The 15,786-nt window shown below is 37.3% G+C and overlaps 1 protein-coding gene across 2 annotated transcripts in view; it reads left to right on the forward strand.

Annotated features, from left to right (window-relative positions):
• Nucleotides 1-15,786, forward strand: part of RAD54B (RAD54 homolog B) — a 66,695-nt gene that overhangs the window by 35,804 nt on the left and 15,105 nt on the right. For both annotated transcript variants that reach the window (XM_074898718.1, XM_074898719.1), the window contains 4 exons: nt 4,997-5,197; nt 8,312-8,599; nt 11,084-11,246; nt 11,977-12,202. In XM_074898718.1, the coding sequence (XP_074754819.1) occupies nt 4,997-5,197; nt 8,312-8,599; nt 11,084-11,246; nt 11,977-12,202 (878 nt within the window). The remainder of the gene's footprint in view (nt 1-4,996; nt 5,198-8,311; nt 8,600-11,083; nt 11,247-11,976; nt 12,203-15,786) is intronic.

A 15,786-nucleotide genomic window follows, 5' to 3' on the forward strand; every position in this document is an offset into this window, starting at 1 on the left:
TTCTCCCCAGATTTTTAGATTCTTCTCCAGAGTATTGAGTTATGAGAGTTTCTACAAGGAGTAATAGTTTATTGTGACTAGAACTGTATTAATCTGTGATTTTGGTTCTCGTGAACGGTGATTTTTCTTTCCCTGAAAGTTTTTATGGACATTGTGCATGTGTGTGATTAGGTGTGCTTAAACTGAGACAGCTACCATGGAAGATGTGTGAGCTGATGAAGGCCTGGCAAAGTTATCAGCTGTGTAAAGTAAGATCTACTAATGGAGATCGCCATAGTAATGCACATTGAACAGTCTAGAGACTAGTTTGATTGGAGTTTCAGACGAAAGCTATGCATGTAAAGTGTCTTTGACACGGATGTTTACAACTATTAAGATATCATTTGCATTTTTCTTTAAAAATATTTTTGGATGTAAAACAATGATGTGTTTTTCAAAGAAATATTCCTGCTTGAAATAGCAGTCTTTAGGTGCATTTGCTAACGACACTGATATGTGTGAGATGAATTACATATCCATTTGTGTTTGACAGAGGGGTACAAAGCACTGGGTTGAAATCAAGAACCTCTGAGATGTAATCCCAGCTGTCATTGATTCTTAGGGTTTTAGGACAGGTCAACTCGACCCTTGCCAGTTGCACTCCTCATAGAAGTCTTATAGAAGTGCTGTGAGAAGAGTTATTACGTATTTTTCTATCTTTGAGGCACACTGATATACATTTACATGTTAGCTTAGTATTAAGTTTATCACTAGACTGAAATTGCTTTGCAAATGAAGGATGATGCTATCTCTGTCTCATATTTCTTTAAATATTCCAGGGATACATTAGGAGTGTTTAACATACAGATCTTTCATATGGAACAAGACCTTTAACTACTGTGTAAACATCTGTTCTCTAAATATTATGAAATAATTTGATTAAGGAACTTTTTGATTACTTCCTTTGCTCCAAAGACAGAGATGACGCTGACTGTACAGAGCAGATCAATGGCACATGTGCAGAGTGGCTGCAGCAGAGCACTGCCATTGAATTCTGGCTGTAATTTATTCAAAGCCCAAATCTCCTTTTACCTCAGTCCGGATTTTTTGCTCTGCCTTCCTCTCTTTTTTAATCATTCCTTAGTGCTATAGAGCACAAATTGAATCAGTGTTGTCTCCTTTATATTAATATTTGCATTGTGACAGTGCTTCTTATTTAGAAGACTCAGAGCGGTTGACAGAAAGCTCCTTGTCGTTCCATACATGCTTACAATGTTGAAGTTCCGCTATGGAGGTGTTGGGTAACTTGACAGGTCCCATGGTTTCAAAGTCGCTCCAACCTAACAGTCGCTGCCATTAAAAAAGGGACAGCCTCCCAGTCTGCTTGTTCCAAACCATACATATCCGTTCCCTATACTGACTGTAAGTGCTGATGGGATTTGTCGAGCTGGCTTGCCTGCAGCTGGTGGATGAGAAGCCGAGCAGGGAGAGGGAAGGAAGGGTGAGCTTGTGGGCTTTGGCAGCAGCCTGGGGTTAAGCCATCCGTTAAACCACACCTCAGGCTGAGGTGTCTAGTGCCCTGCTCACTGGAGTACCCTACTCTTTATGGTAATGCATACTTACAGTGCTGCAAGCTACAGTGTATGGTTACTGAAAATGCATGTTTTAATTACCATTTGTAGTCTTTCATAATGCTTCATTCTTGGTGCATTGGGAGAAACCTAATGCACTTAATCGATGCGTTTTCTCTAAATCCTGCTCATCAGAAACTGGTTAAACTAGTTTGCCATTGGAATGCTCCCGTCCCCTCTCCTGGATTCTGTCCCACTTTCTGTAAATCATCACCTTCCTGAGGCTGCTTAAACTTTTCCTCATATCAACTAGGCTGTGGTTTATATCTTGAAATTTAAACCCTTGCTTTCTCAAGCAGAGAAAGCTTTTTTTTTTTTTTTTTTTTTTTTAAATTTGTGGAAGCTTTTCAAAGCCATATTAGCCATGTCTTTAAAGTTCTCAAGCCCTTCATTCTGGGAGGAAAGACATGCCACTTGCTACAGTTTCTTCATGGTTAAGAAAACCGCACTCCCAGGCTGGGTGGTTTGCTTTTTGGGAGACAAATGAGTGGGCATGATTTCCTGATATTTCTCATACTGTGGTGTACACATAGTTCCTGTTACTTATTATTTTCAGTCCCAACTGATTAACAGCAGAGCTCAAAACTTACAATTGCGGTTTATCTTCCAGGGTCTCAGCAAACGCAGCTCTATTTCAGATACTGTCTAAGGTCAGTGAGCAGCAAGGGTTTTACTGTTCAAACTGTTACTCTCTGTACCCCTGTATTGAACTTAGTCCCTGTGCGCAACATACTAGTCTCATTTCAATTCCTGAAAAGTTCCTGACACTGTATTTATTGAATTCATATATTCTACTATTGCACTGGAATAAATCTTTGAAGATAAATAGGTGTGATGCTGAATACAAACAAAATTTGTAAGATAAAAAGAAGGTTGAATGCAAGTACCTAATCAGCATTGTTGGTGAACGGGTTTAGGTTTTCTATTCAAGGTAACTCTGTGGAAGATAATTTTGAGAGGATCTAATTATTTTTACATTAAAATGTTTAATTAAAAAAAAAAGAAAAATACCTTAGCACTTCTGTCTGAAATTATACTGTAGTTATAGGTAAAAGAAAAATATTTTATAAATATTTATTTATAAAATAAAATAAAATAAAATATTATATAAACAAATTGTTATTGGATATTTTTATAAACAAATTATGATAATTTAGAAAATAAATTGAGGGGAGAAATTAAGCATTGCAGAGGCTGTTATTTTTCAGTTTTCTCATAGAAACATGGTAGTATTGTATGGAATATTGGTGCCCAGTTTGCTTCTCACTGGAGGCAGGCTTCTTTGGAAGTCCTTTTTGGCAAAAGTCACTATTAGAAAACGCTAGCTGTTTCCAGCTCTGTTTCTATATGATTGGTTTTCTTACTATTTTAAATGAAGTAGGGATAAGAAGTGTTTGAAGAATTGTTAATGACCTGAAGGTTAATCTACTGGTGATTCAGGTCGTACCATGCAGGACTCCTGAGTAAAAGAGCAATGACCACAAAACAGATCTCAGGGGTCACCAAACTCATGTAGAAGGTCAGTGGAGGAGCTAAGGAGGTGGTCATTTGTTTATGGATGGCCATCCTTCAAGAGAGAAGAAGAAAGTTCTGCAATGAAATCTCCCGTTCTTGCAGTAACAGTTACTTAAAATCTTAATATAAGGAAAGAAGTTGCTGATTAAGCTAAGAGAATCAGTCTGAAAATCAGAGAAAACAGTCTTGTATGTATCTGTTGAATCAGTTTGCAGTTAGAAACTCAATATAGAATCAAAGTTATCTTTTGTATTTTTAGTAACGTATAGGTGTTCTTTCTTGCGCCCCTCCGCTCCTCTAAGTCTTATCCCTTGTGATTACTTGAGATCCAGTAGAGCTCTTGTACTGTTTTGCAAAACTGCAAGGATTTATTCTTGCTCTCTGGCTCATTTCCCAGGTTTCATCTACAAAGGATCTTCTGCATTTCAAAAAGAGCTTCTCTGTTCTGTTTTCTTATCCTTCTGTGGTGTGCCAGTTCTCAGTAGCTGCTTTGTTACCCCTTGGAGATGGGGGCATCTATCGCATGAAACACTATAGGTGTTGGTTAGTGCCCTGAAGAAACCATCCAGCTATGGAAAATCCTGTCTACGTTAGGCACTGTTAGTACAGAGTTCTATACAGACAATAAAACTTTTAGAGAACTTTGGGAAGAAAACTCTACTCAATAAGTATAGCATTTTTCATTTAGATAATACCGTTTTAGTAAATGCTAGTCTGAAAAATTGCACTCATTTTGCAGTTTTAAGAGTATGTAGACTTGATATAGAAGTGATAAACTTGCCTCTTTATGGGATTGTTTTTGTGAGCAAAAGTTTACTCTTGCCGCTTCTCCCTTAAATACCAGCACGCTTGGAAATTGGAAAGGTTAGTCTGTGACATAAGCATTTTTTTGTAACAGATTTGTATAGTGTTGAATCCCAGATGGAATCAAGGGAGCAAACTGATTTAAGCCTTTAACTAGCATGCAAGAGTATTTTAATGAAAATTAGTCTGATTCTCCCTTTGAAGCTGTGCAGTTGCTGAAAAGGAATGCTACAGATATTCCTTTAGGTAATGCTGAGGACTTATCTACCATTACTTATGTCAGATTGCTAACTCTTGAAAGCATGTGTTTATTCTTAATTGGTATTATAATCAACTGCTGTCTGTTCTATGATGATTTCTTGACTTTATTAACCTAAATATTTCCTATTAATATTTACATCTGTGACACTTATAATTAGGTAACTACTGCCAAATCTAAATCAATCTAAGCCTAGTAACAACATTTAAGTTGCTGCAAACTGAAGAGTTGGTCTGTTTCATGATTTGCACAATTACTTATTTTTAAAGGGTATAAGGAGAGGAGTTGAAATAATGTTTTGAATTATTACAGTTATGCTTATTCTGACACTTAGTACTTCAGTTCCAGATTTGGGTACTGGCCTCCTTTGCTCCCTTTCCTGAGTTCTGTGTTCCTTTCCTTGCTTCCAGAATATTGCCCAGCACCACCCCACCAGGACCGTGTTTTCATTTTCTCTTAGGCTCATTTTCCTTTTGTTTTTTTTACAGTCTTTCCTTTTATTCTTTTTCCACTCTCATCGTCTCGTATGTTAAATCAGGAGCTCTCTTACTAATGTACCAAGCAACGTGTCTTTCCTGAAAGAGCATACTTTCCAAAAACAATTTAATGATTCCTATTTCAGGATGAGTCCTTATGTGCTGTTCTGTCTCTGTCCAAACTTACCATAAGCAGTCCAGGACAGGAAATACACCACTTTGTTTATAGAAGATTAATGCATAGATTGTTCTTGATTTGTTTGAAATGCAAATGACTCTACACTTTGTCAGAAGACCCTGAGATATTCTTTGTTATTTTATTTCCCTTTTAGATGCACTCTGTTTGCCAACATCAGGGACAGCAAAGGAGGAAGCAGTTCAGAAAGAACCTGACTGCCTTGTGAAATATTTCAGTGTTGTGTGGTGTAAGGCATCAAAGAAAAAGCACAAGAAGTGGGAAGGCGATGCTGTTCTTATTACAAAAGGAAAGTCAGTAATATTGAAAGATATGGAAGGCAAAGACATTGGAAGAGGTACTGTACATTTGCATACTGGTGTGAGTGAACCACTGGCTTAGAATTATTGTGGTTTGAATAACAGAGACACAGCTCTTCAAATAATTTAGAGTTCTCCATACCAATGTTGGCCACAGGATGAAAAAATGGTTGGTTTTGGGAGGAAGAAGGAGATGGAAAGAAAACTTTAGATTTCTTACATATAAGGCAGATGCATGGGGGAGGCTGGGGCAGGCTGAATAACATTATTCACAGAAACACCAAATGCTAGTGCAAGGAAAGGATCTGGAAATGAACGGCTCTACTAATTCAGCAGAGATGCCAAATGAGGGACAAGTAGTTGCATTATGTGAGCAACCGAAATCATTGGAGAAGGTGTCAGAATTAGGGGAAGATGTACAGGTAAGTTTCTTGTAGATATTCCAGTCAGTAGTATGGCAGCTGGGAGTGTCAGAGGTTGGATCTGTACTTTTCAGCCAGTCAAACAGCTAAAAATATTATCTTTGTCAGAAAGACAAGCAAACAGCAACACTTTCCAGCCCAACCGAAGTTAACTATGTAGCAATTTTTAGTCTTGTAGTTTTAGCAGCAGCTGCTGCTGTAAGACACAGTTTGGGTTGATATCCGAGTTAAAAATAAGACTTGCAAACTATAGGCTTCAGTCAACTTGAAGCAGTAATTTTTTACTGAAAGCAAAGCAAGAATTAACTTTGCTAACTGAGCCAAAGATATTTTGTAAGGGAGTAGGATTGGACAACGTTGCTACAAAACATAATTTGATTAATTTTAGGGCTGAGATGGCTTCTCTGGACATTGTGAGCCTTGTTAGGACCAGGCAGTTTTGATTTGCAAATCAGCCTGTGACTTAGAAGTTAATTTGAATTTATTTATAGCAAAGCAATATATGTACAGACTTGCTTGTTTTTGAAAAAGGCAGAGAGAAAGAGAGTAATGCCTGGAATGCATCAGCCACCACCCTGTTGTTCTCGTGGTTTTTTCAAGTCCTGTCTTCTTGAATTAGCAGAAAACACAATAGAAACAATGAATATTATGATTTTTGCTGGTAAGTCTTTCTGCTGTGTTGATAGTGTCAGGGAGCACAATGATACCAATGTCATTGGTACTAACTTGCCCATTTAGAGTTGCTTTCAACTCTTGTTGATTGTAAGAAAATAATAAGTTGACTGATTTAAACACTGTAAGGTTTGAATTTTCAATTATTCTACAAGCCCACTGATTGAGAAGGAAAGGTTCTGTAGTGGTGCTTACCTCCAAAATTGTATTTAATACTAGGAAGTTTACAGTGAATGTGAATGACCATCCAGGATTATTATTTTTAAATGGGAAGAAAAGGGCAAAGGAAGATTTGTTTATTTTTTCCTTAGGCATACCAGGGCTGGATCTAAGAAGGGGCATGGGAACCTAAAACCAGCACAGGCTGTTGCTTGTTTTCAAGGCAGCAGAACATCTTGCTTTACAACCCTGCAAATGTCTTAATACCTTAATAAAGCATTACAAAGAATTTAGGAAGTGCTTTCTTGTAATTTGCTGTATGTTATCGAAACAGTTATTCCTGGGAGCTGCATAAACATATGAGCTTTGTAGGTTTGCTTTTTGCCTTTCCTAAGTTCCCATTTACCTTTAAAGCCCATCCTGTCATAGAATTAGACTCTTCAGACTGGAATCCCAAAGATCCTGTACAGGGATATACCTGTATTCAGTATGTTCAGCCTGAAGCTATGTAGAGGTTGTAACAGAAAAGAAAAATGCAGAGCAAAGGAGAGGTCATAAATGCCCTCTCCAGGCACCTCATTTAGGAAGGCACATGCATTTTCCTGTGTTCAGGCATCTTCAGCTCTTTCCTGAAAGCAAGCCTTCTTCTTTTGAGAACCAAACAAGGTTTGCTGTGTGCTTTTTGAATACATTTAGAGTATGGGAATAAAAATATCTCCCTTTCCCTTTTGGCCAGATTCATTTTTCAGCACTTGCTTTGACTGTGAAACACCTCAGTGGTTTTTTTCCTTAAAGGAGTTAAAATCCAGATCTTCACCTTCCAACCTTCCACATTTCTAGAAGTGGGAGCTGCAAACAGCTCCCAGCAGTCTTTATATATAGTGTTTGTTGGATAAAATATGTGTAAAACCTTGGGAGGCTTTGCCTTTTTCACAGGTGAGTACTTTAACTGCTGGTCTACACAGTCGTGCTTTTTATTTTTTTGGCCCAATTGAGGATCCAAGCCTTTTCATCCAAAGTGGCACAAATTCACCAACTGGGGTAAAGAGACATTATAATTCTGAGGTAGGGATGAGTCTTTGACCTCCCTGAGTTAAGGAAATATATATGTCTCTTGTTTCTTATGTGAGAGCTTCAACCACTAGAATGCTATTTAAAAGAAGAAACAAGCATTTTTTCCTGTATCTTTACCTTAAAAGAAAGCAGTAGCTGTATTTTGTAAAGAGACTAACAGTATGTTGTAGCTGCACTGAGAATGTCCACCTGATGGAGTCCTGAGGGGGCTATAGAAAAATGCATCACCTCCCTGGTCGGTTTTTGAATGAACAAACTATTGAGCTGATTGATAAATCTGGGCAATAATCAGAGCATATATGTTTCAGAACATGTATAGAAGTAAAGTTTTCAGATGCATAGGAATCCTTAATAATAAAAAGCTAATTTAGAATTATTTTAAAAGTAGAATATTCTGTTTAGATAAATAGCAAGAGGAGCTAGTGGTGTTCTTGTTGGAACATAAAGGAAGAAAAAAGGACCTCAAATTGTCATTAGTTTTAAGCAAGTTTAAAACTAAGGCAGACAGCTAGACATTATGATATGGGGCTGGTTTTTATAAATTCCCTTAAATAGGTATTTGACATTCAGTGGAATTGATTGTGGATGAGAATGATTGATTTTTTTCTCACATATTCCACTGTCTAATTCTGATTATTAGCACTCACGTGTCAATCCCTGTTAAGGAGGGAAAGGCTTCATAAGTTCATATGTATAACAATTCAGATGCTTAAGAATCAAACGCCTGTTCACAGTTTTGTTTTTCCTTCCTGCAGGTGAGTAATGCTGTTAAGGAAGTAGTATTTGCCATTTTGTTCTAATTGATAAATTTTTACATTCTTTTAGGTACCGGATATAAATCTAAAGAGCTAGACAGTCTTGATGAAGGTCAAACGTTGATGGTTGGAGGAAAAGAAATTGAAGTGATGGGGATAATTTCAGCAGATGACTTCAGCAGTGGCAGGTGTTTTGAGGCTGGAATAGGGACTCATGACACAGTGCCAACTGTTTTATCCCAAACTAATATGAAACCATTCTGTAAACCATTCAAAAGTGTCTGTCAACCCAATTCTAAAGAGAATGCACTCAAAGATTCTCAAAGCTACAAACCTCGCCATGATCCAAATGCTTCAAGTAAGATTTAGATTTTTAAGTTTCTTTAAGCATCCTCTGGCTCTCAAAAAGAATGTTGAATGTATAACCAAAGTTTTCATGTTCCCCAATGTATTACTGAAGTATTTCTGACACGCAGTACTACTGTTTCTATAAATACTATGTTGGGATTTTATCGTGTGCATTTCTAACAAGAGAAACACTGCACTGCACCAAGTTTCTCATAGTTGTTACAGTTGGCTGTAGAAACAAGTTAGAGTGGTTTGTGAGAGTTTTGCCAAGTAAAATGAGTTTATTGATCAGAGAAACAGTCTGACACATGCTAGAAGTTCTAGATGAGTCCCAACTTCCCACAGGAGTCAGTGAAGCACTGACATAATCTGGCAACACAGTGGAAGATCAGTAATAAAGAAGTTAAGCCAGATTCAAAAAATTGCTTCTGACAGTGCCTGATCCCTCACAGCCAGTGAGTGTAATTACACTACCCAAACTCAATCAGATACATTTTGGAATAAAAGTTTTGTTTTATAGTGCTAGAAGTATTTTGTGCTGAAGAGCCATGAATGAGAGTTCACAAACTGCATAGGAACAGGCTGGTTAAGCAGTTGTGTAAGAGGGATCCTGTAAACAGCAGATAGCTGTAGGAAGCAGCTACTGTTTTGTCTGTCAATAGCAAACCATTTAGGAACTATATTCTGCTGATGGCTTTATCTTTCACATGGAAGATAAAAATGAGTTTAAAGAAATTTTACTAAGCAGAGCAACACATACTTAAAAAAATACAAGTTTGTTCTACATTCTTACTGTAGTTATACCTCCATCCTACTTCTTAACTCATATCCTGATACTATGGGACTTTTTGAAGCTGCTACCTGGCTGCTATGTAAATAAACAGTGACAACTTAATCAAGTGATAATTAGTGATATAATTGTCCCTGTTATAGAACAGCCTTATTAACACCAGCTTCTGGTCTGAATTCAACTTGATTATCTAAGAACATTCCTTCATATGGTTCCAGGATGATACTGCATTAGCTTTCTAATCTAAAATCTGGCAAAGAGCTGATATATTCAACACTCAACTTCTTCACTGTTTCTGCACTAGTCTGTTAAAAAGCGAAATTTTATTCTAGTTGTCTCCTGTGACTTCTCTTCTGGTGAATTTGAGTACCTGATACGAATTTCAAGAACCCTGAAGACATCAATAGCTTGGACTCTCAGTCATTAGAGTTGCTTACACAGGAGAATCACCATCGTTTATCTAACGCCTTGTTGTGTAACCTCTTTCAGAAGTAACAGAGATACTTTACAAGACCAGGACCTTGGTACTGGAACAATGAGAGGTTTTCATGTTGAAGTCTATGACTATAGTTGATGAAAATGCAACTTCTTCAAAATGGAAAGCCATTGATCCCCGTGCTCAGCATAACAGAGCACAGTGACAAAGATGTAAAGGCACATCTTCCATGTATGATTTCTAAGCTTTTAGTCTATTGCTCATCCAAGCCTTGTTTCTTCTCCATCTCTGAGGCTGCAAAAGTTTGTCAGAAAAGTTACCTTTTGTCACCACTGGCTCTTATATATATACACATGCAATTTGATGTAATCCATCAGAACTCAGCCCTTTGTCAGTAGGAAACAATCTCCATGAATGATACGAGCCTTCAGCCAACCTATTGCCATGAATACATTATCAATATAGATCTCCTCTAGTGACACAAAAATACTAGCAGCTATAAATTGCTTTCTTATTCTGTCTGACACTACTTTTCAGTGAAGATATGTGTAGCATCAATATAAGCAACCCAGTATGGGTGTTGTCTAGCAAAATTATGGTCGAGTTTGTAAAATTATGGCAAGCAAAACTGTTATTCAGATGTATCCCAATCCTTCATGCTCTCTTTACCTCTGGATGTCTTCAAACCTGTCAACTTCCTTTATTTGTGCACTGTGGCAGCCTTTGTCAGCTTACTCTTAGTCCTTCCCTATTATTTTTTTTAACAAATTGTTGTCTTTTATCTCTGTTTCTCAGGCAGAGGAGTCTTTCTGGATAGCTGCAAGAATATCCCCTTGAAATGTAGTGTCTAGACTTTATATAGGTCATTGTTTATGTTCTTTTTCTTAAACTTTCCATTCAGAGGCCTTTTAGAACTTCTTCTGATTTAACTCTATGTGTTCAAAGTCATCATGCAACATTTATTAGGTAGGCAGTTTCACCTCACAATATAAAACCCCTCAGATTTCTCAGTTTGTCATCTTTACCTTTGAGAAAAGTGCAAACTATTTAGGAAACCTCTGTAGAAGGATTTTTTTTTTTTTATTTAGAAGGCTATCTAGTGGTAAAGGCATTTTCAGTCTGAGAATGGCTGATAAATTAAACAGTATTTTTAACAGTCATTAGGTCATTGACTTGATTCTGTAGCCCAGTTAGAGAAATAATACCCTTTGCTAACAGACTGAAAATAATGGTTTTGTGCAATACTTTTATATGTTTTGAACTTAAAGATTCTCTGGTTATGCCAAGACCAAATGCAAGTCATCAGTGGACATTCAATAAGGCTGGTTTACCTATGGTGGATGTAGTTGTGGATCCTTACATTGCAAACAATCTCCGACCACATCAGAAAGAAGGAATTATATTTCTATATGAATGTGTAATGGGAATGAGGTAAGATGATAATTATCCTTTTGTCTTTCAATACCTGTAATATTTTCATGCCCATTTTTGAAATGAGACAATTTGAATGGGTAGATTTGAGAAATTGTTCAGTTAATTGATATTAGTAGTTTTCCCCCAGTAAAGGTGGCATAGGTTTTTTCTGACCTGTTTGTAGCATCATGCTTGCTATGATTTTGCCAGATGTAATCAGAAGCTAGTGCACCAAAAGGCCTGTCAGTTCTACTGCAAATACCAAGTCTTGTAAACAGTCTAACCCACGCTAAAGAACACTGCTTTCTGGGATTTATGATTCATATAATATATAATTATTCATATCACTTATAAATCAGGCATTTAGAGTAAAGAAGCTGCCATACCAACCTGTTGAAAAAAATACAGTACTATTTTCAAAAATTTTTTCTCAAGTCATATATCAATCAGGTCGTAGTTTCCTTAAGGTATATACAGGTTTAAAAAATATTAGATAATAATTTTAATTCTAAAAGCAAATTTAAACTATTTAGTTTTGGAGGACTAATGCATTACTCTAGAAAATTAAGAATTTCAGTCTAAAGTCTTCTGTTATAACTGAATGAAAACCTACGGTAGAGCATAATAAATCTAAGTAGGTTCTTTATTCTTCAGAATGCAACTGCAAGGAGCAATTCCCTAAACCAGTTGTAAATTATTATAGATATGTCTTTTAAAAACGTTACCACTGCCTAATTACATCTTACAGAGTTAGTGGCAGATTTGGAGCCATTCTTGCTGATGAAATGGGCTTAGGAAAAACATTGCAATGCATTGCACTTGTCTGGACTCTTCTGCGTCAAGGGGTCTATGGATGCAAACCTGTACTAAAGCAAGCACTAATTGTCACCCCGGGGAGTCTGGTAAAAAACTGGAAGAAAGAATTTCAGAAATGGTTGGGAAGTGAAAGGATCAAAGTCTTTACAGTTGATCAGGTAAGGATTATTTCCAAAGGGGATTACATCATGTTTGGCTCAGAATATAGGATTTGTGACTTTTTTTCCCCTCTTTTTTTTTTTTTCTAAACCAGAGACCAAAACTAATAATTATTAATATATATTTATAATACTTTATTTCTCCTTCAGGTAATTGTACATATGGGCATTTAGCTGTCAGTAACAGGGTCATAACTCAGGCTCACCTGCCTGTGTAGCGTATGTCTGTCTTCTCTTTCCTCAGGCTTCAACTTTGAAGATGTAAAAGGAGACATGCTCCTCCTTGTGCCTCTTTGTTTTAAGGAGCTTTCTGTTAAAGTGTACACTTTCCCTGCTTTAGGTGCCAGAGCATCTACCTTGACTGACTTGGATTCCTTTTCTGTTGTAGTTGCTTTTGTTCTGTACTGAAAACTTTTTCCTCTTTGTTTCAGCTGTCTGTTTCAGGTTACTTCAGAAGGTTATTCCTTTACTGTCACTGTCAAGAATTAGGTTTCTGTAGGGATGATTTGAGTTACCAAGTCTAGAGTTTCAGTGTTAGATAATGTGAATATCTCTCATCTCTAGAAAAGAGCAGGCAAGTACAAATCTTAGTAAAGAAGCGGGATGGTGCTGATCCCTGTCCCCTCCTATAATGGAGCAGTTCCTGCTGGTGATGACACTCCCAAGTTCCTGTAGTGTCTGGATGAATCCCATGTGCTGACGAAGTATTTAATCTTTTAATCTCTTTGGTATACCTTTAGGGTCTTGCCTTTGTTTTTGAAAAACAAAGCTCTCTCTGCCCTTTACTTCAAAGACTAAGAGTTCCAGTACAGACTCTGTGCTTCAGCGACCTTTATTGACCACATCAGGCAGGAAAGCACCTGGCCAAGTAAAAGACAAGGGAGTTCACAGAGTGAGGCTGTAGCATCACTGACTGAGGACCTTCTCTGGAGGAGAACCACATCTTGCTGTGGTTATCCAGCAAGGCTTTCTGGCCGTGTAAATTTTGCCATTAAGCATGGCTCAATATCTCAGTCAGAGGGTTGGACCCTCTAAGGACCGGCACTCGTGAAGCTGTGAGCAGACTTGCCCATGCCTTCATTAATGCTTATGAAGCTTTCAGATTCAAGCTCTGTTTTTTATAATTTACTATCCAGTATTTATTTTCGTATGACTTCTGGTACCCATGTCCATATGGAGTGAGCATTCATAGCAAAAAGGAAAGTGAAGTTGTTTAGCAAACTAGTTTCTCTGTGTACATTCAGCAATCTGCTGTACCCCTACTTTTTCCTTGCTCCTATATTTGAATTGTGCCAGTGGGAAGAAGAGGAGAACTTACACTATCTGCATTGGTACTTGAAACAAAGATATTTATTTTCCAAAGTTACTTTTTAATCTAATAGTTCCATGGAAGTAGATTGAAGAAACAAATAGTACTTCATTCTAAAGATGACCCGATTCTTACATCAACCAGATTTGCTTTTAGTTTCTTGTGTTATCCTTACTGTCTGTGTGGAAGAGTGCCTATTTCAGATGAAATGGAAGTTTTCAAACTGTTTTTAAACTGTAGAGCATACAAAATTTTGTAACAATAATTATTTCTTTGAATTCCACTCATTATTGTCAAACCCTTGAAACTCTTGATCCTACTCATCTTCCACTGAGGACAATCCACACATAACAGGTGCTCTTTGCATTATTTGCTTTTCTTAGTAACATGTTTCAAGATGAGGGAATGAAGGAAACATGACTTGTCAGGAACTGTAATGTAATATAGGTTAGGATGAGAAATATGGAAGTTTCTAAAAGAAGTGGATACAAGGCAAAATATAATATGGCAACGTTTTAACCTGGAAAGGTAGTTAGAAATAACTGAACGTTTTCTTGCAGTTTTTGTCAATAATGTTGGGAGGAGAAAACCTGAATTTGCTGACAATTACTATGACCCAAAATCACAGTATTTTTCGTTTTAATTTAAATAACTTTTAATATTCTTACTCATCTTATTGGAGCCATTTGGATTGAGGACACTCAGCAGCTTTTAAGACTGTGTTCCCAAATAACAAGGAATACATTGTCATGCAAAAGGAGGACACAATATGACTTGCCTGGGATATAATAAGGTATTTCAAAATAATTTACTGTCTGTCTTCTTCAGAAAAACAGAAATTACCATACTGTTATTTCTCCAGGATAACTTAAAAGGAAGAGCTTGTCTCAAAGTTTTTTTCTATTGTTTCCTGTAAGGAATGCATTCAAAGAACTGACAGACTTTTAGAATCTGTTTAAGAATCTGTTAGGCATGTTTTCCTCATTTCCACGCTGAAACACCACGAATTGATCCTAACCCTTCAGTAATAGACTCTTCAAAAAACCAGGACATTATCTGCTTTTAAAATGTGATTAGTTTACTCCTGTTAAAATGCAAATGTCATGTAGAGGACATTGCTTTTAAAATTAAGGCCTCCCCACAAAGGTTGCATTTAAGTCTTGTTAATCCATGTTATCAGCATTTGAGACGTGTTTGAGAGAATAACTCCTTTATCTGTTTGCAGAGTATCACTTCTACTGGGGTTGTTATGGTTTGGTTTTTAAGTCAAAATATCTGAAGAATTAATTAATTAAAAGTTTACATTGCTTCCTGATTCATCATTTTTAAATTAACACTTCACTGGCTACATTGGATTTGGACTAGTGCAAAGAAAGGTCTGTTCAAAGAGTAAGCCTGGGACATTATGGAGGTCTAATACTGGTTGATAATTGCTCCATATGTGGCTCTGGGCAACTCGCTTAAACCTGTCAAGTCACTTTGGGTAATTGTGAAAATGGAGGCTATAATACATACATATCTTGAAGCCAGTTAAGAGGAAAAAATCAATTACTTGAAATTAGCTTGTAAATTTATTTTAAATTTTAGTCCATCATCCACTCCTGTTGTATACAGCAGGGAATATATTAAATTTGGCTGCAGGAGGCTTATAATATGCCAGGATTCTCCTGCTTTGTTTTAAGGCGTTCAAACAGTCCAGAAGAGTTGATGATTTACTAGGGGAGGCATGTTGGAGGCAGTTCCCCAGTGTCTCAGCACTTTCCCCACAGTCTCAGCTCACAGCCCCTAAGTGTAGGAAAACAAAATGATTTCTGAACCCGGCATCTTCTGATGCTTGATCATCCCAAGAGAAGGTCAGAGAGACTTTGGTCTTCAGGACGGCTATATGGAGCCTGAATCCTGGGCAGGGACAACCATTGGGTATTGCCTACAGGGCTCCTCTGTGTCTCTGTTCCTGTGTTGGGAAATTTTCTGCTCCTATTTTGAAAATGTCAGTAAAGCTATAGCCAGAAAACAAGCAGTTAACTGCAGTCCTGGTAACAGCAGGAATGCTCAAGTCCAGTCCAAACACCAGGGGAAATCAGTTCATGCCCTTGTTACCTGCTCCTCACTACTCCTTGCTTCCTCCAACATGTGCTGGGCCTCTTCATGAGTAGCATACAGGGACTGATTTACCACAAGGTACTTTGTGAGATTAATGTGCTAGTTTTGGCCCATAGATTCATCTGAATTGCCCACTAGGAGGTTCTAAAGGTTGTGATAATGAATTGGTGCT

The sequence above is a fragment of the Athene noctua genome, chromosome 2 (assembly GCF_965140245.1).
Source record: "Athene noctua chromosome 2, bAthNoc1.hap1.1, whole genome shotgun sequence".
In the NCBI taxonomy this organism is placed as follows: Eukaryota; Metazoa; Chordata; class Aves; order Strigiformes; family Strigidae; genus Athene; species Athene noctua.